Source organism: Oncorhynchus mykiss, chromosome 11 (genome assembly GCF_013265735.2).
Source record: "Oncorhynchus mykiss isolate Arlee chromosome 11, USDA_OmykA_1.1, whole genome shotgun sequence".
Classification (NCBI taxonomy): Eukaryota; Metazoa; Chordata; class Actinopteri; order Salmoniformes; family Salmonidae; genus Oncorhynchus; species Oncorhynchus mykiss.
The window spans coordinates 7,742,414-7,767,344 of record NC_048575.1 but is presented as its reverse complement, the minus strand read 5'-3'; the positions used below and the strand labels follow the sequence as shown (position 1 = coordinate 7,767,344).

At 41.7% G+C, this 24,931-nt stretch overlaps 1 protein-coding gene across 1 annotated transcript in view; it reads left to right on the top strand.

Annotated features, from left to right (window-relative positions):
• Positions 1-24,931, top strand: part of LOC110535206 (reversion-inducing cysteine-rich protein with Kazal motifs) — a 91,622-nt gene that overhangs the window by 30,367 nt on the left and 36,324 nt on the right. Inside the window, exons 3-10 of the mRNA XM_036934755.1 lie at positions 1,029-1,103; positions 4,713-4,749; positions 5,050-5,135; positions 5,218-5,265; positions 12,412-12,445; positions 15,454-15,651; positions 18,015-18,279; positions 20,201-20,374. Of these exons, the coding sequence (XP_036790650.1) occupies positions 1,029-1,103; positions 4,713-4,749; positions 5,050-5,135; positions 5,218-5,265; positions 12,412-12,445; positions 15,454-15,651; positions 18,015-18,279; positions 20,201-20,374 (917 nt within the window). The remainder of the gene's footprint in view (positions 1-1,028; positions 1,104-4,712; positions 4,750-5,049; positions 5,136-5,217; positions 5,266-12,411; positions 12,446-15,453; positions 15,652-18,014; positions 18,280-20,200; positions 20,375-24,931) is intronic.

Below are 24,931 nucleotides of genomic sequence, written 5' to 3'. Positions count from 1 at the left end.
CTCTTTGATGAGGGGAGGGCTTCAGCCTCTGAAAGGACATGTATTAATCCTTCAAAGACGGAGAGAAAGAGAGGAAAATGTTTTAGAAATGGCCTGAGTAGGTTGGGCGTTTTCATGGCCTTGCCTTTGTAGTGTTCTGGAGATTTCTTTGATTAACGGCCAAGAAATCGGCTCAACATCTGCTTTTGTTTTTGAACGTTGCAACTGTATGAAATTACTGTCCGTCAATCCCCAGCGTAAATGATTTCACCTCACAAATAAGAATGTACTACCTAGATAGAACATGGAGTAATGATGATGAATGGTGAGAATGCATGGACAGAAAGCAGAACAAGCCAGTTTTTATCACCCTGACTAGAATCAAACAATTGCAGACGCCTGGTGGTGGGGATGATTCACAGTCATAGGGAAGATCTGGTTCAACAGTTGGGCCTGAACTCGGCTTTAGTGTAGAAATACTCTACTGTGCTCTACTACTACTGCACTCTACTACAAATTATTCAGATGTTGCGTCATAACCTCAAGTTAAAGTGTGCAATTTCTCACAAGGAATCCAACGGTGGTCTTATTTATGAAGTAAAACAAGGAGACTAACCAAAAACAACGTCAACTCCCAGCTCCCATCATTTGTGCAGTCTTTTAGAAAGCTCTTACTAAGTGGTCATAAATCTCCCAGAGCTAATTTCATGACCGTTCACTAAGCCAGAGAGTGCTGGCAGGCTCAGGATTCTCCCAGGCCTTGTGAGAGTCAACCAACAGCTCTTCACCCTATGTTGATAACGCTGCAGTCGTCAGCTGTCATTGGCCATGCCCGGTTTGTTTTGTGTAGCACTGTCACACGGCCTAGAGAGCCAAGTGTGAACCATTTTGGCCATTTGGGAAGATACTATAATGTTGTTAAATGAACTCAAGAGTGATAATGACCATTTAATGATACAAAACTTTTTTACAGAGGTTTCAGATCAAATGTTTGGACTTGGTGAAAACATGTTTTGAATACAATATAACACACTGCTTTCTGTTTTCAGCTCGCCACCATAAAAAGTGAATCCCGTTTGAAGCACCTACTACAGCGATTACCAAGCTACTGCCCTGAGTCTATGGTAAGTGGGGATTTCTGATCTAAAAAATAGCTTTCAGTAGCTGTAATAAAGTTGGCTACTAAATCTTTCATAATGACACAGGAAATATATAGGTGGCTATGGCAAAGCTTATAAGCATTTCTCACAAGTCTATTGTACCTGGTCTTACTAAAGGTACAAAGAAGTATTCAAGAAGTATCAAAGAAGTATTAAGGAAGTATCTAAGAACTATCAAAGTATTCAAGAAGTATCAAAGAAGTATTAAAGAAGTATCTAAGAACTATCAAAGTATTCAAGAAGTATCAAAGAAGTATTAAAGAAGTATCTAAGAACTATCAAAGTATTCAAGAAGTATCAAAGAAGTATTAAAGAAGTATCTAAGAACTATCAAAGTATTCAAGAAGTATCAAAGAAGTATTAAAGAAGTATCTAAGAACTATCAAAGTATTCAAGAAGTATTCAAGAAGTATCAAAGACGTATCAAAAAGTATCAAATAAGTATTCAAGAATTATCAAAGAAGTATTAAGGAAGTATCAAAGAAGTATTAAAGAAGTATCTAAGAACTATCAAAGTATTCAAGAAGTATCAAAGAAGTATTAAAGAAGTATCTAAGAACTATCAAAGTATTAAAGAAGTATCAAAAAAGTATCAGAGAAGTATCAAAGTTTTAAAGAAGTATCAAAGTAACATCAAAGAAGTATCAAAGTATTAAAGAAGTCTGACCGTATTAAAGAAATATCTAATAAGTATCAACGTATCTAAGAAGGATCTAAGAAGTATTAATGTATTAAAGAAGTATCTAATACGTTTCAAAGTATTAAAGAAATATCAAATAATTATTAATGTATCAAAGAAGTATTAATGTATCAAAGAAGTATTAATGTATCAAAGAAGTATTAATGTATCAAAGAAGTATTAATGTATCAAAGAAGTATCAAAGAAGTATAAAAGTATCAACAAAGTATCGAATAAGTATCCAAGAAGTATCCAAGAAGTTTCAAAGAAGTGTCTAAGAAGTATCAAAGTATCAAATAAGTATCACAGTATCAAATAAGTATCAAAGTATCAAATAAGTATCAAAGTATCATATAAGTATCTTAGAAGTACCAAAGAAGTATCAAAGAAGTATAAAAGTATCAACAAAGTATCGAAGAAGTATCCAAGAAGTATCCAAGAAGTTTCAAAGAAGTGTCTAAGAAGTATCAAAGTATCAAATAAGTATCACAGTATCAAATAAGTATCAAAGTATCAAAGCAGTATCAAAGTATCAAAGAAGTATCAAATAATGATGTAAGAAGTATCAAAGTATTAAAGAAGTATCAAAGTATCAGAAAAGTATCAAATAAGTATATAAGAAGTATCAAAGAGGCATCAAAGTATCAAAGAAGTATTAAAGAAGGACCAAATAAGTATTAAAGAAGTATTAAAGAAGTATCAAAGAAGTATCAAATAAGTATTAATGTATCAAAGAAGGATCAAAGAAGTATCAAATTATCTAAAGTATCAACAAAGTATCAAATAAGTATTAAAAAAGTATCAAGGTATCAAAGAAGTATTAATGTATCAAATAAGTATCAACGTATCTAAGAAGGATCTAAGAAGTATTAAAAAAGTGTCAAAGTATCAAAGAAGTATAAAAGTATCTAAGAAGTATGAACGAAGTATCCAAGAAATATCAAAGAAGTTCCAAATAAGTATCTAAGAAGTATTAAAGTAGGATCAAATAAATATCAAAGAAGTATCAATGTATCTAATAAGTATCTAAGAAGTATTATAAAAGTGTCAAAGAAGTATCAAAGAAGTATAAATTTATCAACAAAGTATCCAAGAAGTATCAAAGAAGTTTCAAAGAAGTATCTAAGAAGTTATAAAAGTATCAAAGAAGTACTAAAGAAGTATCAAAGTAATAAAGAAGTATCGAAGAAGTATCAAATTATCTAAAGTATCAACAAAGTATCAAAGAAGTATCAAAGAGTGGGGCTTGAAACAAGGCTAAACACTCCCCACCCACCAACGTAACTACAAACCTGGAGAGCCCAACTGTTTTTCATCTGCACTGCTCCAAACAGCCAATTAGAAACGAGTCTGTCATTAGCTAGAGTTAAATACTTTGTGTCCTGCTATTAATGAGCTGGGTGGGGAGTGTTTTGCCAAAATGGATCTGATTTGGTGATTTTGGAAACGATTTCAGCAGCATATTAGTACTGCTGCTCCAAGGTCCCTCTCACCGTCAGACACCACAAAACATCTCACAGCCGTTCCAATGGATTGTTTCTAAGGGATTGTTTCTAAGGGATTGTTTCTAAGGGACTGTTTATAAGGGATTGTTTCTAAGGGACTGTTTCTAACGGATTGTTTCTAAGGGACTGTTTCTAAGGGATTGTTTCTAAGGGATTGTTTCTAAGGGATTGTTTCTAAGGGACTGTTTCTAAGGGACTATTTCTAAGGGATTGTTTCTAAGGGATTGTTTCTAAGGGATTGTTTCTAAGGGATTGTTTCTAAGGGACTGTTTCTAAGGGACTGTTTCTAAGGGACTGTTTCTAAGGGATTGTTTCTAAGGGATTGTTTCTAAGGGATTGTTTCCAATGGATTGTTTCTAAGGGATTGTTTCCAAGGGATTGTTTCCAAGGGATTGTTTCTAAGGGACTGTTTCTAAGGGATTGTTTCCAAGGGATTGTTTCCAAGGGATTGTTTCCAAGGGATTGTTTCCAAGGGATTGTTTCCAAGGGATTGTTTCCAAGGGATTGTTTTGTAAGGGATTGTTTCCAAGGGACTGTTTCTTGGCATGTTGAGGTCTAATAGTAGTTGTACTTGGAGGGCTGCTAAATTCCACCCTCCACTGCCATTCGTCCTTCATGTTCCCAAATCTTCTTGGGTTCCCCTTCATCACAAATTATGTTTATGGTTCATGTAGAGATACCATTTCTCTCCGTCGGCATTGTAAAGGATGGTGAAGCCTCCTGACAAGTGGCTCCTCTGTTTGAGAGCCAACAGACATAAGGGAGTGAGCTGAACCTCAGACAATGTCCAGTTTATATAGTTCATTATCTTGTTCAGGGCTAGAGACAGAGAATGCTCTCTGGGCCTCTCACTGCTCTATCTCCACGCGTCATGTTTTTAGTCCATACGTGCCGGGGATGTTTGTGTTTATTGCTGTGTCTTATTAATCCCACAATATATTACCACAAACCTCTTATGAGTTTGTGTGGTTTATATGTCTCTGTTTCCACTGCATTAATATATTTTTTAATTAGACGGCAGTCATATAAATAAATAAATGTTCTCTATGAAATTCAATAGCCCCTGCAAACGCAGTAAATTACAGTATGCTGTTTCACCCAAAGAACCACTAGTTATCTGATATAATTTCCTGTTGAGAGATGAAAGACAAAAACTAAGAGAGGATTTCTAGAAATGAACGGACATTCTTACTTTCAACTAAGGCCCCTAACAGAGGTCTTCCACGTGGCTCCTTCCTTTGAATGTTGTCCAACTCCAGAAAAACCTCTGTACATCAAAACAACCTGTCCTTCTGTTATGAACTGGGCATTTCCTTCCCTTGTTCTCTTGCTTGTTTTGGCATCGCTCCTCTGTTCATAATGAAATGACCTTTTCTCTCTGTTTCACAGAATGAGCTTTGGATCTGCATCAACTCCACTCTACCTGGTGAGCTATGGGGGGAGCGTTTCCAAGGGGATACACGCTGCCATTACAGACAAATCCACCTGTCAGAACATAATGCCTCCCAGATGCAAAAACATTATTGCTTAGCTCAACACTTTGTACCCACTGAGCCCACACTAAAAGTCCATATATGTCCACAGTTTAATATGCTGCCCATAAGCGTCTAAATGTTTTGCAAAACCCCCCGCCAGAGGATAAAGTTAATCCATACGTTAATTCTGATAATGCTACACCCATCAAGGGGTTTGTGGGTAATGTGGACCATTTTTGTTTTGTCTACAGGGTCGTCCAGGAAGTCTGATGGTTGGGTGGGCCTGGGCTGCTGTGAGCTGGCCATCTCGGCCGAGTGCCGCAGGGACTGCAAGCAGGTGAGGGAGGAAGTTAGTTTGGCCCGTTGTAAGCCTTATCCATTTTGCACATCACCTCATTTCCCATTCTCTGACCCTATAGGCATCATCCAAGACTGACATCACAAGAGTATGCAAAAAAGACACAGAGGTAAGTAAAACAAGGTCATGTTTTGTGTAGTGGTATGTGCTTGAAATTGAGTATCACACATACTGTTGACTTTGAGAGACTGTATTGTAGTCTCTGGCTGCCTTTCCCTGGCCTTTAAAACCTCAGTGCTGATTGGAGCCTGTCTTGTCAAAGGAGGAGAGGAGTGAAGTCATCTACTCCCGCTAAGAAGATGGCTTAGCTCAGAGCCATATATATACAGTGCCTTGCGAAAGTATTCGGCCCCCTTGAACTTTGCGACCTTTTGCCACATTTCAGGCTTCAAACATAAAGATATAAAACTGTATTTTTTTGTGAAGAATCAACAACAAGTGGGACACAATCATGAAGTGGAACGACATTTATTGGATATTTCGAACTTTTTTAACAAATCAAAAACTGAAAAATTGGGCGTGCAAAATTATTCAGCCCCCTTAAGTTAATACTTTGTAGCGCCACCTTTTGCTGCGATTACAGCTGTAAGTCGCTTGGGGTATGTCTCTATCAGTTTTGCACATCGAGAGACTGAATTTTTTTCCCATTCTTCCTTGCAAAACAGCTCGAGCTCAGTGAGGATGGATGGAGAGCATTTGTGAACAGCAGTTTTCAGTTCTTTCCACAGATTCTCGATTGGATTCAAGTCTGGACTTTGACTTGGCCATTCTAACACCTGGATATGTTTATTTTTGAACCATTCCATTGTAGATTTTGCTTTATGTTTTGGATCATTGTCTTGTTGGAAGACAAATCTCCATCCCAGTCTCAGGTCTTTTGCAGACTCCATCAGGTTTTCTTCCAGAATGGTCCTGTATTTGGCTCCATCCATCTTCCCATCAATTTTAACCATCTTCCCTGTCCCTGCTGAAGAAAAGCAGGCCCAAACCATGATGCTGCCACCACCATGTTTGACAGTGGGGATGGTGTGATCAGGGTGTTGCTTTTACGCCAAACATAACGTTTTGCATTGTTGCCAAAAAGTTCAATTTTGGTTTCATCTGACCAAAGCACCTTCTTCCACATGTTTGGTGTGTCTCCCAGGTGGCTTGTGGCAAACTTTAAACGACACTTTTTATGGATATCTTTAAGAAATGGCTTTCTTCTTGCCACTCTTCCATAAAGGCCAGATTTGTGCAATATACGACTGATTGTTGTCCTATGGACAGAGTCTCCCACCTCAGCTGTAGATCTCTGCAGTTCATCCAGAGTGATCATGGGCCTCTTGGCTGCATCTCTGATCAGTCTTCTCCTTGTATGAGCTGAAAGTTTAGAGGGACGGCCAGGTCTTGGTAGATTTGCAGTGGTCTGATACTCCTTCCATTTCAATATTATCGCTTGCACAGTGCTCCTTGGGATGTTTAAAGCTTGGGAAATCTTTTTGTATCCAAATCCGGCTTTACACTTCTTCACAACAGTATCTCGGACCTGCCTGGTGTGTTCCTTGTTCTTCATGATGCTCTCTGCGCTTTTAACGGACCTCTGAGACTATCACAGTGCAGGTGCATTTATACGGAGACTTGATTACACACAGGTGGATTGTATTTATCATCATTAGTCATTTAGGTCAACATTGGATCATTCAGAGATCCTCACTGAACTTCTGGAGAGAGTTTGCTGCACTGAAAGTAAAGGGGCTGAATAATTTTGCACGCCCAATTTTTCAGTTTTTGATTTGTTAACCTTTCTGATCTCCCCATCCCGGATCCGGGATCGTGAATACAGACTCAAGCTCATTACCATAACGCAACGTTAACTATTCATGAAAATCGCAAATGAAATGAAATAAATATGCTAGCTCTCAAGCTTAGCCTTTTGTTATCAACACTGTCATCTCAGATTTTCAAAATATGCTTCTCAACCATTGCAAAACAAGCATTTGTGTAACAGTATTGATGGCTAACGTAGCATTTAGCATTAGCATTCAGCTGGCAACATTTACACAAAAAAACAGAAAAGCATTCAAATAAAATAATTTACCTTTGAAGAACTTCAGATGTTTTCAATGAGGAGACTCTCAGATAGCAAATGTTCAGTTTTTCCTGAAAGATTATTTGTTTAGGACAAATCGCTCCGTTTTCTGCGTCACGTTTAGCTATGAAAAAAACCCTGTATCCAGGATTGTGTAAATCTATCAGCAAGCTCATTAGCATAACACAACGTTAACTATTTATGAAAATCGCAAATAAAATGAAATAAATATGCCATCTCTCAAGCTTAGCCTTTTGTAAACAACACTGTCATCTCAGATTTTCAAAATATGCTTCTCAACCATAGGAAAACAATCATTTGTGTAAAAGTAGCTAGCTAGCGTTAGCATTTCGCGTTAGCATTTAGCGTTAGCATTAGCGTTAGCATCCAGCACGCAACATTAACAAAAACATAAAAGCCTTCAAATAAAATAATTTACCTTTGAAGAACTTCTGATGTTTTCAATGAGGATACTCTCAGTTAGATAGCAGATGCTCAGTTTTTCCAAAAAGATTCCTTGTGTATTAGAAATAGCTCCGTTTTATACATCACATTTGGCTACCAAAAAAAATCCGAAAATTCAGTCCTCAAAACGAACTTTTTTCCAAATTAACTCCATAATATCGACTGAAAACATGGCAAACGTTGTTTAGAATCAATCATCAAGGTGTTTTTCACATATCTCTTCATTGATACATCGTTCTTGGACACATGCTTTCTCCCCTGAATCAAATGGTAAAGTAGAAGCAGCTGGCAATTGCGCACCGAATTCGACGCAGGACACCAGGCGGACACTTGGAAAATGTAGTCTCTTATGGTCAATCTTCCAATGATATGCCTACAAATACGTCACAGTGCTGCTAAGACCTTGGGCGAACGACAGAAAGTGTAGGCTCATTCGTTGCGCAATCACAGCCATATAAGGAGAGAATGGAAAACAGAGCTTCAGAAATTCTGCTAATTCCTGGGTGATGCATCATCTTGGTTTCGCCTGTAGAATGAGTTCTGGGGCACTTACAGACAAAATCTTTGCAGATTCTGAAACTTCAGAGTGTTTTCTTTCCAAAACTGTCAAGAATATGCATAGTCGAGCATCTTTTCGTGACAAAATATCGCGCTTAAAACGGGAACGTTTTTTATCCAAAAATGAAATAGCGCCCCTAGAGCTCTAACAGGTTAAAAAAGTTTGAAATATCCAATAAATGTCGTTCCACTTCATGATTGTGTCCCACTTGTTGTTGATTCTTCACAAAAAAATACAGTTTTATATCTTTATGTTTGAAGCCTGAAATGTGGCAAAAGGTCGCAAAGTTCAAGGGGGCCGAATACTTTCGCAAGGCACTGTATATAGAGAGAGAGAGTCAGGCCAAGTTTTAGAACGGACGCCATTTTAGTGACCATATAGAACTTTATTATTGGATTGTTTGTGATGTAACAGTACGGGAGCGATGGAAATGCTTTTGGCAGTTCTGTGGGTTCTGTGAGTTCTGTGGGTTCTGTGAGTTCTGTGGGTTCTGTGGGTGGCACTGTGTGGTCTTTTCCAAGGATGGGTCCCGGTGTGCTTGGGGCCCTGGGATCCGGTGGGGTGGGGGTGGTCTGCTGGTCACTGGGTATACACAACCCAACTTGGGATGGGGAGGGGTTTTAGTGGGTGGAATGGTGGTGAACAATTGGAGGTTTTCTTAGTAGCAATGCAAATATCATGGTACAGCTATATATGGTACACTCAATCACTACTTTTTAATGGTGAGTTTACAAACATATATAATGATAAATAGATTTGTAACTTTTATCCCATTATGGCAGTTGGTGAAATTACCATAATTACCAAAAAGACTGGGGGGGTGGGAATATATATATATATGGGGACAGAATGCAGTCAGACCATCAAATAATTGGCATATATATTACTCTTACAGAATTTCCACGTGGGCGAGGATGTTGGAAATGTATTCAAAGCCTATTGGACGATAACTAGTTTTTAACTAAAACAGAATAATTTAGAACTGACTTTTTCTGACATACTGTAGTTAGATCAGATCCCCTTATTGTATGGGACACTTTTAAATGTTCCTTTAGAGGCCATGCAATTCAATACTCATCTCTAAAACAAAAGCAATTCAGGTCAAATAGGTCCATATTAACAAAGGAAATGCAAGAAATAACAGTACAGGTAGATAGCAATAAAAACTGTACCATAGAGGCTCAGACTAAGTTAGAGGAAAGGGAGGGACTTATTCAAGAAAGATCTAGTGTAATATATTACAAAAATAAAGCGAACTGGATGGAATATGCACTAAATTATTTTTTTTAATCTTTAACATAGAAATGCTACCCAAAACAAATGTACTGAGTCGCCCATGATTCACCAAACTATATTTTGAAAGAGGAAGTAAAGTACTTTGAGCATATGTTTTTGTTTTATTCTCCTCCATCTCCACTAACCGAAGTTAATTATATGGATTTTGTTTCTATTAATAATGTAAAATTAACAACTGTACAGAAATACTCATGTGAAGGCCAAATTACAGAGGAGGAACTTCTTGGCTCCAGGGCTGGATGGCATACCAGTGGAGGTATACCAAACCTTTTTTTGATATACTCAGAGGACCGTTAGTAGCATGTTTTAACCACTCCTATATAAATGGTAGATTATCGAGCACTCAACAAGAATGTCTGATTTCATTATTACTGAGACGGGATCTACGTGGTAAATATAAAGATCCAGTCCATTAAAACAATTGGAGACCTCTTACACTTCAGTGTTGTGATGTAAAAAATCGAGCAAAATGCTTAGCACATAGAATTAAAAAAGTAATGTCGGATATTATTCATCCTAATCAGACAGGTTATTTACATGGACGATACATTGGAGGTGATATAAGACAAGTACTGGAAACAATTGAACACTATGAAAAATATGGGAAACCATAATACCAGCAACAGTGTGTGAAAACCTTGTGAAGACTTACAGAAAACGTTTGACCTCTGTCATTGCCAACAAAGGGTATATAACAAAGTATTGAGATAAACTTTTGTTATTGACCAAATACTTATTTTCCACCATAATTTGCAAATAAATTCATTAAAAATCCTACAATGTGATTTTCTGGATTTTTTTTTCTCATTTTATCTGTCATAGTTGAAGTGTACCTATGATGAAAATTACAGGCCTCTCTCACCTTTTTAAGTGGGAGAACTTGCACAATTGGTGGCTGACTAAATACTTTTTTGCCCCACTGTATATATAAGGGAGCGCCTCCGACAGTTACCTATGAAATGGCTTGCTGTAAACAAGCAAAACAACAGAGCAGTGAATTTAACCAACGTTGTTATTGATTAGCATTCAGGATATTGTGTATCCAAGTCTTTACTGTGGTGCAGTGTCAACAAATTGCATATCTGCTTTTGCTGGACATCTTAATAGTGTTAATTGTCATCTGTTAAATCCACTTCAATCAGTGTAGATGAAGGGGAGGAGACAGGTTAAAAAGTAATTTTTAAACCTTGAGACAATTGAGTTTGTGTGCCATTCAGAGGGTGAATAAGCAAGACACATTTAAGTGGCTTTGAACTGGGTATGGTAGTAGGTGCCAGGCACACTGGAACTACAACGTTGCTGGGGTTTTTTCAACAGTTTCCTATGTGTATCAAGTATGGTCGACCACCCAAAAGACATCCAGCCAACTTGACACAACTGTGGGAAGCATTGGAGTCAACATGGGCCAGCATCCATGTGGAACGCTTTCGACCCCGTGTAGAGTCCATGCACCAACGAATTGAGGCTGTTCTGAGGGCAAAAAGGTGTTCCTAATGTTTTGTGCACTCAGTGTACATGTATATGACTCTGGCTTACCTTAGCTATTAGCGTAGCTTAGCTATTAGCGTAGCTTAGCTATTAGCGTAGAACAGCATAGCAATTAGCTTAGCCTAGCGGCGTGCTAGCAGAGGACTCCTTTCATCTGGCTCGACCTCCTCATTCCAAACAAACAAAAAACAAAGTGGCGGGCTTAATGTTTAGTTTGGACCACGACCAAACTCCCCTCCCCAGCTTTAATAAGGCACTGGCCTCTTTCATCTGGCCCTTTCATTAATCGTTGCTGCGGGAGCCAAAGCACGAAGCAACACTGTCCTTTATGGTCTTTTATGGTCTTTTATGGAAAGAAGCTGTGAGTTTTCTGATGGAGGTTTAACTGTACTGAGGACAGGACAGTGAGCTTTCTGATGGACGTTTAACTGTACTGAGGACAGGACAGTGAGTTTTCTGATGGAGGGTTAACTGTACTGAGGACAGGACAGTGAGCTTTCTGATGGACGTTTAACTGTACTGAGGACAGGACAGTGAGTTTTCTGATGGACGTTTAACTGTACTGAGGACAGGACAGTGAGTTTTTTGATGGACGTTTAACTGTACTGAGGACAGAACGGTGTGTTTTCTGATGGAGGTTTAACTGTACTGAGGACAGGACAGTGAGTTTTCTGATGGAGGTTTAACTGTACTGAGGACAGGACAGTGGGTTTTCTGATGGAGGTTTAACTGTACTGAGGACAGGACAGTGAGTTTTCTGATGGAGGGTTAACTGTACTGAGGACAGGACAGTGGGTTTTCTGATGGAGGGTTAACTGTACTGAGGACAGGACAGTGAGTTTTCTGATGGACGTTTAACTGTACTGAGGACAGGACAGTGAGTTTTCTGATGGACGTTTAACTGTACTGAGGACAGGACAGTGAGTTTTCTGATGGAGGTTTAACTGTACTGAGGACAGGACAGTGAGTTTTCTGATGGACGTTTAACTGTACTGAGGACAGGACAGTGAGTTTTCTGATGGACGTTTAACTGTACTGAGGACAGGACAGTGAGTTTTCTGATGGAGGTTTAACTGTACTGAGGACAGGACAGTGAGTTTTCTGATGGACGTTTAACTGTACTGAGGACAGGACAGTGAGGTTTCTGATGGAGGTTTAACTGTACTGAGGACAGGACAGTTTGTTTTCTGATGGACGTTTAACTGTACTGAGGACAGGACAGTGGATGAGGTCTCCATAGAGAGAGAAGAGGAACGGGTTTAGAATATTTCAGATAGAAATGTCATGAATAGAGCTGACTTAATAATGGTTGTTCAGTAATGAGTGTTCAATAATGGAATGTTAGATCACAGAAGTGTTTTTCTTGTCTTTTCCAGAAACCACTGCACAGCTGTATCACCAAAAATGAGAGTAAGTTTCCAACATTCTCTACAACAAGATGCTAACCCAAGTGCACAAGTCAGAGCGTGACGTGGCTCAGTTGGTAACAGCATGGCGCTTGCAACGCCAGTGTTGTGGGTTCGATTCCCACAGTGGACCAGTATGGAAATGTGTGCATTCAGGACTGTAATTTGCTCTGGATAAGAGCATCTGCTAAATGACCCCAAAAAATGTCTATGTAAAATGAGTAAACATGAAATCAGCCATGTTTATGTGCCTTTGGTCCGCAGAAATGATTTACAGTTTTTTTCGATTGCTAAACGACAGTGGGCACAACTGGAGTCACATGTGCAAAACTCTAACTACAGTCTGCACTACCAACAGTCACCTGAGCTAAACAGTTCACATCACCTGCAAAACTCATTCCAAGCAACACAACTCTTAACACATGGCTCAAAACACGCTCAGTGCAGCCAAACACTATGCACAACCCTCACTGAGATAACACACACTGTCACTTAGAACACACTGAGAGTAAAAACACTAGCATCAAACACCAATACAGAAAATACAAACTTTTCATCTTTACAGTTTGAACAATTTCAGTGACTTCATACAAAGTAATATTTTCTTCAAAGAAAAGAGTGACATTCTTTCACATGATTTATGAAAATTTTTAGAACATAACAATTCTTTAAGGTAAATGAAAATTAGCAGTTTGCTTCAATAGTCTGTAGTAATTTACGGAATTACAGTAATGAGAAAAAAAGGTAGAAACTAAAAGTACATACTGTAATTCGAACAAATAATTGAGGGGCTAATCCTGCCTCTCTCTAGCATCAGGCCACAGGTTTTCTTCAACATCACATCTAATGTTTTCTCTTGCCATGCACCTGGGGAAGAACCTTCTGGAGTGCCTTATCCATCCCTGGCAGTCCTCTGGACTCGTGTCCTCACATCCGGCACGCATGGCTTCCAAAAGAGACATTTGGTCATGTGGGTGGTGACCAAACACTTTCCACCTCCAGGCAGAGAAAAACTCCTCTATTGGGTTGAGGAAGGGTGAATATGCAGGCAGGTACAAAACCATAAATCTGTGATGTGCTGCAAACCAATCTGTTACAGCTGCAGAGTGGTGAAAAGCAACGTTATCGCAAACTATGACAAAAACTTGGGGGTTTCTTACTGGCTCCCCCTGTTCTGCTGGCACTAGCTGAGCATAGAGCTGTTCTAGGAAAGCTATAAGCCTTTCTGTGTTGTATGGGCCAATGAGTGGTGTGTTGAGAAGCAAACCATCATTGGCCATTGCAGCACACATGGTGATATTTCCCCCCCTTTGGCCTGGAACCTCCACAGTGGCCCTTTGACCTATAACATTCCTTCCTCTGCGCCGTGTTTTGGCAAGGTTAAATCCAGCTTCATCGATAAATGCAAATGAATGTGGTCTTTCCAGTGCTTCCACCTCCATTACTCTCTGAAAAACAGTAAGTGCACAGTTTTACTGTAGAAATGCTAGTGTTTTTTGTACTGTAAATATTTTGTATAGCTGTGTACGTAACCTCAGACGTCTTACCTGGACATATTGGTATCTTTGCTCTTTTACCCGTTCACTGTTTCTCTCGAACGGTACAGTGTATAACTGTTTCATTGTAACTTGGTGTTTCTTTAGGACTCAAGCAATAGTTGTTGTGCTGACAGAAATATATCATTATCAGCCAGCACTCTATCTTGAATCTCCCGCAGTTTTATTGCATTGTTGACAACAACCATGTCAACAATAGCATTTTCCTGCGCATCTGAAAATATTTTTCCTCTTCCCCCTGTAGGGGGCAGCCTTTGGGTCCTGTTGTAAAAATATATTTACAGTCAAACTTACTGTAATATATATCTGTGTAAATATTCTATAATTGCAATACAAAATAGATTCCTGTAATGTTTTCATTTACTGTAAGGATGTAACTCTCACCTGTTTGCATGATGGAAAATTTGCATTACAGATGCCACTGTGGATCTTTGCAGATTGGGTTGCACCCTCAACCCTGCCTCTCTCAATGAGAGACCATGGTTCACGACATGGTCTATAAGTGTAGCCCTTATTTAATCTGAAATAACAGCTCTTTGTCTTCTTTGTCTTCCTCCACGCATCCGCCCTCTCCCTGCCACCCTTCTCCCTCCACGAACCCATCTTCCTTGTTCCATTTCCAAAATGAGTCTTTCTGAGCTCTACCTATATATACTGTAATATGTGTGTGTGTTCACTAACAAGTCTAAAACAAGACACCTGCTTAGCCTTTCAGCTGAAATTGCAATCAGCAGTGTTTGAAAGGCACAAGGCTGAAATCTATTCCGTTTTGAATGTGTGGTTCACAGTTTTGACAGCAGTGTGTTAGCATTTGAACAAAGTGCTGTAAATCCACAGTGTTGTGCAGGTTGTGGTTAAAGTCATGGGATAAGTGTGTAGAGTTTTGAAAACTGTGTTCAAGCAATGAAAAACGAACTAGAGTTTGGTCCACATGAACTGCTGCTGTGCAGACTGTAGTTAGAGTTTTGCACATGTGACTCCAGTTGTGTCCACTGTCGTTTAGCAATCGAAAAAAAACTGTAATCAGTCAGTCAGCCGAGGAATCCCTTATTTGTATTAGGAGCTGCAACGCATTGGTGTGAACCTGCCCTGCAGACAAGACTTTGGGCCGATTTTGAGGATGTAAGGTCTTGCACTTCCTGAAGTCTAGCAACTGGGAGATCACCTCCAGTGTTCACCATGCATATTTAATCAGACTATTCTCTAGGAAATCCTGGAAGTCTACTGTATTGTATTCTGATTAACTCCGCATGTTTGAATGTTGATCATGTTTGCAATGTCTGTCATCTATTTTATGAAGCTAAAGGTGACTTCAAGACAAAAAAATAGTCTAAATAGCCTTAATGATATTTACAATTCCATTGAAGTGAATGGAAAGCATATTGTAACTGTGTGTGTGTGTGTGTGTGTGTGTGTGTGTGTGTGTGTGTGTGTGTGTGTGTGTGTGCTCTGTCAGTGGGCTCGTTGTGCTGCAGCTATGCAGGGAGACACACCAACTGCAGAGATTACTGCCAGGCCATCTTCCGGACAGACTCCTCCCCCACCGTCTCGCAAATCAAGGCTGTCAAGGAATACTGCCAGAGCATCAGCCCCGAGCTCATCGGCTGTGTGGGCAACTACACCAAGTCCTACCCAATCAGGAGCCCAATAGACAGTGAGTATATCTAATACTGACCTATCAGTTGCCCCAGATCCAGTGGGTATCTTGTTTCTGTGTTGCATTCCTCCAATCACTGGCTATGACTTGGTACAGTGCATTCGGAAAGTATTCAGACCCCTTGACTTTTTCCACATTTTGTTACGTTACAGCCTTATTATAAATTCTTAAATTGATTTTTAAAAATGTTCTCATCAACGTACACACAATATCCCATTATGACAAAGCAAAAACAGTTATTTAGAGATTTTTGCAAATGTATTAAAAATACTAAATTAAATATCACATTTACGTAAGTATTCAAACCCTTTACTCAATACTTTGTTGAAGCACCTTTGGCAGTGATTACAGCCTCTTGGGTATGACACTACAAGCTTTGCACACCTGTATTTGGAGAGTTTCTCCCATTCTTCTCTGCTCGGTCAGACTGGATGGGGAGCGTCACAGCACAGCTATTTTCAGGTCTCTCCAGAGAAGTTAGATCGGGTTCAAGTCTGGGTTCTGGCTGGGCCAATTCAAGGACATCCAAAAACTTGCCCTGTAGCCACTCCTACATTGTCTTGGCTGTGTGCTTAGGGTCATTGTCCTGTTGGAAGGTGAACCTTCGCCCCAGTCTGAGGTCCTGAGGGCTCTACAGCAGGTTTTCTTAAGGATCTCTGTACTTTGCTCCATTCATTTTTCCCTCGATCCTGACTAGTCTCCTAGTCCCCGACACTGAGTCCCACAGCATGAGGCTACCAACAACATGCTTCACCGTAGGGATGGTACCAGGTTTCCTCCAGACTAGTCACTTGGTGTTACGAATCCCTTTGGCCCTGCAGTCTAGGGGGGATGGAAACGAGACCCGTAACACAACTCATGCAAATCATAATAGTGAAAAAGTAACAGTGAGAACGGATAACCACAGACAACATAAATCTACCGTCAAACACTATTGGTTTATTTTTAAACACACGGTAAAGGGGGCGGGAAAAGGGGCGGAGCTGGACCCAAGGAAAGAAACAAATATCCCAAAACACCCCTACGCTAGACTAGCCTACTACTATACAGCTAACTAACTAACCAAACATACAGCGGGGTGGTCCGCCCAGTTCTACCTAGTGTTCTTAGACAAAGTAGTCCTAAGAGTAATGTATACCCATTTTTCCAACCATCAAACAAACAGTCAATCACCATAACCAAAACAATACTCACAGGGTAACGGACAAAGTGACATGTAGTTGCAAAAACACAAAAGAGATCTCCCTCTACAAGGGAGAGAGAGAGATTAGACACAGAGAGATCTCCCTCTACAAGGGAGGGAGAGAGATTAGACACAGAGAGATTGAGCTCCAGAGAAAACAACTGACTGGGTTTTTAAACCAAGGGAAAGGGGATGTGATAGGGTAAAGGAAAAGGAGAAGGTGTCTTCTGATTGGGGGAATGATGATTGTCACCTGTGAGGGGAGAAGGACAGAAAAGAAATACACACAGGATACACACTCAGGATACTTGTATCCGTAACACTTGGCATTCAGGCCAAAGAGTTCAATCTTGGTTTCATCAGACCAGAGAATATTGTTTCTCATGGTCTGAGTCCTTTAGTGGGCTGTCATGTGCCTTTTACTGAAGAGTGGCTTCTGTCTGGCTGCTTTACTGACAAGCTGTATTTCTTGAACTACATTGTCGTATTCGGTGCAAATAACATTTGATTTAATTTACCATAAAGGCCTGATTGGTGGAGTGCTGCAGAGATGGTTGTCCTTCTGGAAGGTTCTCCCATCTCCACAGAGGAACTCTGGAGCTCTGTCAGAGTGACCATCGGGTTCTTGGTCACTTCCCTGACCAAAGCCCTTCTTCCCCTGATGGCTTAGTTTGGCCTGTCGGCTAGCTCTAGGAAGAAATTTTTTGGTACCCTTCCCCAGATCTATCCCTCGACACAATCCTGTCTCAGAGCTCTACGGATAATTCCTTCAACCTCATGGCTTGGTTTTGGCTCTGACATGCACTGTCAACTGTGGGACCTTATATAGAGAGCTGGGTCCCATTCCAAATCATGTCCAATCAATTGAATTTACTACAGGTGGGCTCCAATCAAGTTGTAGAAACATCTCAAGGATGATCAATGGAAACAGGATGCGCCTGAGCTCAATTCCGAGTCTCATAGCAAAGGTTCTGAATACTTATGCAGATGAGGTATTTCTGTTTTAAATTTTTAATAAATTTGCATAAATGTCTTACAACCTGTTTTTCCTTTGTCATAATGAGGCATTGTGTGTAGATCGATGAGGAACATTTTTAATTTAATCAATTTTAGAACAAGGCTGTAATCTAACAAAGTGTGGAAAAGTCCATATCCATCCATCTGTCTGTCCGTCCAGGCCTGTACTGCTGCGACCGGGCCGATGAGCCCCACTGCCAGGTGGCGTGCCGGCGGATCCTGCGCACCATGACGACAGAGCACGAGATAATGGAGGGCCTGATCGATGAGTGTGGCAGCCAGCCACTGCCCCAGGACCCGCTGTGGCAGTGCTTCCTGGGCAGCGCCCACCCCCCCACCAAGAGCGAGATGGAGACCTCACCTACCGCCAAGATGGACGGTGCCAAGCTGCACTGCTGCTACAAAGCCAATACCTCACTGTGCCGGTTAGTTGTACTCTGATGAGATGCTTGTAGTGATTACAATGGCTTACAGCTAGCGATAACACTCCCAGCCCGTCACATACTGCTCCCCACCAGAGACCAGGGTTCAATCCCTGCTTCCACCCTTCCTACATTTCCCCCCCCTCTGTTTCCAACTGTCTGAGTAAAGTGTACAAGGTAACTCCCGAGTGGCGCAGCAGTCTAAGGCACTGGATCACAGTGCTTGAGGCGTCACTACACACCCGGGTTCGATCCGGGAGAACCATGAGGCGGTGCACGGTGTCTCCGGGTTAAGCGAGCAGTATGTCTTGGCGGGGTTGTGTTTTGGAGGACGCATGGCTCTCGACCTTCGCATTATCCCGAGTCCGTAGGGGAGTTGCAGCGATGGGACAAGACTGTAACTACCAATTGGGGAGAAAAAATGGGTGAAAGTTAAAAAATATGTATATATTCTACCCCCCCCCCCAAAAAAAAAGTTCATACATAAATAGATACACTACATTACTAAATGTATGTGGACACTTGCTCGTCAAACATCTCATTCCAAATTCATGATCAAAATCATGGTAATTAATTTGAGAGTTGGTCCCCCTTTGCTGCTATAACATGCTCCACTCTTTGGGAAGGCTTTCTACTAGATGTTGGAACATTGCCGCAGGACTTGCTTCCATTCAGCCACATAGTGAGGTCAGAAACTAATTTCTTGAAGCTCCCGACGAACAGTTATTTTGCTGACGTTGCTTCCAGAGGCAGTTTGGAACTCGGTAGTGAGTGTTGCAACTGAGGACAGACGATTTGTACACGCTTCAGCTCTCGGCGGTCCCGTTCTGTGAGCTTTTGTGGCCTACCACTTTGCGGCTGAGCCGTTGTTGCTCTTATAAGTTTCCACTTCACAATAACAGCACTTACAGTTGACTGGGGCATCTCTAGCAGGGCAGACATTTGATGAACTGACTTGTTGGAAAGGTGGCATCCTATGACGGTGCCATGTTGAAAGTCACTTAGCTCTTCAGTAAGGCCATTCTACTACCAATGTTTGTCTATGGAGATTGCATGGCTGTGTGCTCGAATTTATACACCTGTCAGCAACTGGTGTGGCTGAAATAGCTATATCCACTCATTTGAAGGGGTGTCCACATACTGTTGTATATATATAGTGTAGATATAAATTATTACAGTATACAGTATAGTGTAGATGGGGTCTTCCATGGTATGCAGGTAACTCATAGGGTTGGTTTCCAGGACACAGTTCTGTACACCTGATCAAAATACAAAGAAAGTCTCTGAACATTTGAGTTGATTTTTTATTTATATTTTTTAACCCCTTTTTCTCCCCAATTTTGTGGTTTGCAATTGGTAGTTACAGTCTTGTCTCATTGCTGCATCTCCCTTATGGACTCGGGAGAGGCGAAGGTCGAGAGCCGTGCGTCCTCCGAAACACAACCCAACCAAGCTGCACTGCTTCTTGACACAATGCCCACTTAACCCGGAAGCCAGCTGCACCAATGTGTCAGAGGAAACACCGTACACCTGGCAACCGTGTCAGCGTGCACTTCGCCTGGCCCACCACAGGAGTCGCAAGTGCGCGATGGGACAAGGACATCCCTGCCGGCCAAACCCTCCCCTAACCCGGACGAAGCTGGACCAATTGTGCGCCGTCCCATGGGTCTCCCGGTCACGGCCGGCTGCGACAGAGCCTGGACTCGAACCCAGAATCTTAGACCACTGCGCCACTTGGGAGGCCAAGTTGATGTTTTTACATGCTTGTGTTGTCTGTCTGTATGTTTAACTCTGTTTGGTCATGAAGCCCTGAGAAGGACAACTTGCTGTGTAAACGTTGGTGAATAAATGATTACATCGGAGGTGCTAGAGTGCGCAGCTTTCCTTTTTCTTTTCAAAGTAACTCTGTTTCGTCCCCCCACAGGGATATGTGTCAGGAGATCAGCACCAACTGGGGAACTCAAACGTGGCAGGAGTTTGACCAGATGTGTGAGTACAGCCCCGTGGAGAAACCCCTGGTCACCTGTCTGGCCGACGTCAGGGAACCCTGCCAACTGGGATGCAAGGACCTGGGCTACTGCACCAACTTCAACAACAGGTATGTTACTATACCTAGCTACCATACCAGATTATATACCTGCTATACCTGTTAATATACCTTCTGCACCAACTTCAACAATAGGTATGTTACTATACCTAGCTACTATACCAGATTATATACCTGCTATACCTGTTAATATACCGTGTCACAGCTTGCTGCATCCTGGTCTGGCATGGGACCAGCAGATCCATGCTTGACACCATCAAAGCCCGGCCGGCGAACACACACAGTTCTACAGAACACTCCCCGCCTGTGGACTCATCCCCATCAGGCACTGTCCACAAAGCTACATTTCACCACAAGCCACCCGACATTAGCTTTGTCAAGTTTCAAAAGCGTTGATTTTCCAGGCTGTAGTCAGGGTCAGAGAAAATTTCTGATTGGACACTAGGGGATCTGAAGGACGTGACATCATCATGGGCTACAGACTCAAACATAATCTCATCTCTCGACCTCTCTATGACCTCTCTTTGACATCCCCATCACCTCTCTATGACCTCGCCATCACCACTCTATGACCTCTCTTTGACCTCTCCATCACCTCTCTACGACCTCTCTTTGACATCCCCATCACCTCTCTATGACCTCTCTTTGACATCCCCATCACCTCTCTTTGACCTCTCCATCACCACTCTATGACCTCTCTTTGACATCCCCATCACCTCTCTATGACCTCTCTTTGACATCCCCATCACCTCTCTTTGACCTCTCCATCACCACTCTATGACCTCTCTTTGACATCCCCATCACCTCTCTATGACCTCTCTTTGACCTCTCCATCACCTCTCTATGACCTCTCTATGACCTCTCTTTGACCTCTCCATCACCTCTCTATGAGCTCTGACCTTTCCATCACCTCTCTATGACCTCTAACCTCTCCATCACCTCTCTATGAGCTCTGACCTTTCCATCACCTCTCTATGACCTCTAACCTCTCTATTGACCTCTGACCTCTCCATCACCTCTCTATGACCTCTAACCTCTCCATCACCTCTCTATGAGCTCTGACCTTTCCATCACCTCTCTATGACCTCTAACCTCTCTATTGACCTCTGACCTCTCCATCACCTCTCTATGACCTCTCTTTGACTTCTAAATGTGTATGATATATTTATGTATCTTTGTCAATTGACTGTAAGGTATCATGTTGTTCAGTAATGATGATAACCATAATGTCAAGATTATCAAAAAAACATACAGTATTTACTTTTGAATTGCAGCTCAGCAGTAATCAAATCCTAAAAAGCCCCAGGAACGTTTCATGCTCGACCCTTGTGGAGAATGTTTGAAAACAATCCCAAGTATTCCATGTATTATTTTTCATCTGAGAAGGATGATGAAGACACCGAGTTCAGACAAACAAATTCTGTCTCTCATTTCCTTTGAAGGAGTCCCAGGGGCCAGCTTAAGGAGAGCCGTCCTCCCTGAGGGGTTCAAAACCTGGGGTGACAAGTATCGTGAGGGGGGGGGGGAGGAGGCGGCCACAGTCACACTATGGAAGACAAACAGGGCTAGAGGCAAAGGGGATAGGGATCTCCGAAGTACTGAGAAACCTGTGGTGTTGTGTAGCTACGCCAGCACTGTGCACTGTCAGTGGGCCCTGAGTGCCACACCCCAGGGGCCTGGATCTCTGTGTCCGCGACATAAATACACTTCCCAGCCAGGTCGTATGGAGATTACTGGGGCACCATCCTGTTGACTGGTCGTATGGAGATTACAGGGGAACATCCTGTTGACTGGTCGTATGGAGATTACAGGGGCACCATCCTGTTGACTGGTCGTATGGGGATTAGAGGGGAACATCCTGTTGACTGGTCGTATGGAGATTACAGGGGCACCATCCTGTTGACTGGTCGTATGAGGATTACAGGGGCACCATCCTGTTGACTGGTCGTATGGGGATTACAGGGGCACCATCCTGTTGACTGGTCGTATGGAGATTAGAGGGGCACCATCCTGTTGACTGGTCGTATGGGGATTACAGGGGCACCATCCTGTTGACTGGTCGTATGGGGATTACAGGGGCACCATCCTGTTGACTGGTCGTATGGAGATTAGAGGGGCACATCCTGTTGACTGGTCGTATGGAGATTACAGCCACCATCCTGTTGACTGGTCGTATGGAGATTAGAGGGGAACATCCTGTTGACTGGTCGTATGGAGATTAGAGGGGAACATCCTGTTGACTGGTCGTATGGAGATTAGAGGGGCACATCCTGTTGACTGATCGTATGGAGATTAGAGGGGCACATCCTGTTGACTGGTCGTATGGAGATTACAGGGGCACCATCCTGTTGACTGGTCGTATGGAGATTACAGGGGCACCATCCTGTTGACTGGTCGTATGGAGATTTCAGGGGCACCATCCTGTTGACTGGTCGTATGGAGATTAGAGGGGCACCATCCTGTTGACTGGTCGTATGGAGATTATAGGGGAACATCCTGTTGACTGGTCGTATGGAGATTAGAGGGGAACATCCTGTTGACTGGTAGCTCTAAGGCTCTGATGAGGCTGTTCTGTGTCTCAGTGATATCTCCCTGACTGCTTTAGAGCAGGTATGCTTGTCTGCCTCCCTGTCTGCCTCCCTGTCTGTCTGCCTCCCTGCCTCCCTCCCTGCCTGCCTGCCTGCCTGCCTGCCTGTCTGTCTGTCTGTCTGTCTGTCTGTCCTGTCCGTTCGTCTGTCTGCCAGTCCTATCCGTCTGTCTGTCTGCCTGCCAGTCCTATCCGTCTGTCTGTCTGCCTGTATGGAATATATGCAACTCTTGTCATGGTCCAGGGCTCACCAAGGTCCAAGGCAGGAAGTCTCAATCCACATGCCAATCATTCTGAGAGAAGAGTGGGAGAGGAGGGCTGAGATAAAGAGAGGGAGGATGGAAGGATAAGAGAGTGGGGGGAAAGCCCAGGGATGTATTTAACAAAGCTGACCCTGTAACTACACAGATAAACCTCTTCTTATTCTGGTTGATGAAGAAGGCTGAAGTTGAATGTGGGTTCCTGAAAGTATGGACACCATACACACCATGTCTATTTTTAACATGTACGAAATATAATACCCTGCTTGGTGAAAATGTAATCTATGGAATAACTAACTATCCTAAATATCCTTGTTTTAACTGAAGCTACTTTACTTGCCGTTTTAATGTGGGTCAATGTGTAGAGAGACAGAAAAGAGAGGAGAGGGAGAGTAGAAAGAGAGGGACACTAGGAAACCAGTCACTGTAAATAAAAGTGTAGAGGTCATTCAAGTTTATTTTTGGGGTGGAGTGGAAACCCACTGTGACCGCTACCCATGCATGGGGGTCATGCTTGGTTCATGACCTGGAGCTGAGGCACGGCTGTGGTCCCTCTGCTTGTGGCCAAGACCTCACTTTCCTTCCCCTCTCCTCTAACACACTCGCATGCGTGCGCACACACACACACACACACACACACACACACACACACACAGCTTTATTTTCTAACCCTCTTCTTCAGAACTTTTTGGGAAGTAAACATGTTTGACTGTTAAAAATGTAAATCCCTAAACCTTACTCTTAATCTAACCCTAACCTTAACCTTACTCTTAATCTAACCCTAACCTTAACCTTACTCTTAATCTAACCCTAACCTTAACCTTACTCTTAATCTAACCCTAACCTTAACCTTACTCTTAATCTAACCCTAACCTTAACCTTACTCTTAATCTAACCCTAACCTTAACCTTACTCTTAATCTAACCTTAACCTTACTCTTAATCTAACCCTAACCTTAACCTTACTCTTAATCTAACCCTAACCTTAACCTTACTCTTAATCTAACCCTAACCTTAACCTTACTCTTAATCTAACCCTAACCTAAACCTTACTCTTAATCTAACCCTAACCTTAACCTTACTCTTAATCTAACCCTAACCTTAACCTTACTCTTAATCTAACCCTAACCTTAACCTTACTCTTAATCTAACCCTAACCTTAACCTCCCTGTAATATGTACATGTATAATACATGTATCACTAGCCACTTTAACCCTAACCTTAACCTTACTCTTAATCTAACCCTAACCTTAACCTTACTCTTAATCTTACCCTAACCTTAACCTTACTCTTAATCTAACCCTAACCTTAACCTTACTCTTAATCTAACCCTAACCTTAACCTTACTCTTAATCTAACCCTAACCTTAACCTTACTCTTAATCTAACCCTAACCTTAACCTTACTCTTAATCTAACCCTAACCTTAACCTTACTCTTAATCTAACCCTAACCTTAACCTTACTCTTAATCTAACCCTAACCTTAACCTTACTCTTAATCTAACCTTAACCTTACTCTTAATCTAACCCTAACCTTAACCTTACTCTTAATCTAACCCTAACCTTAACCTTACTCTTAATCTAACCCTAACCTTAACCTTACTCTTAATCTAACCCTAACCTAAACCTTACTCTTAATCTAACCCTAACCTTAACCTTACTCTTAATCTAACCCTAACCTTAACCTTACTCTTAATCTAACCCTAACCTTAACCTTACTCTTAATCTAACCCTAACCTTAACCTCCCTGTAATATGTACATG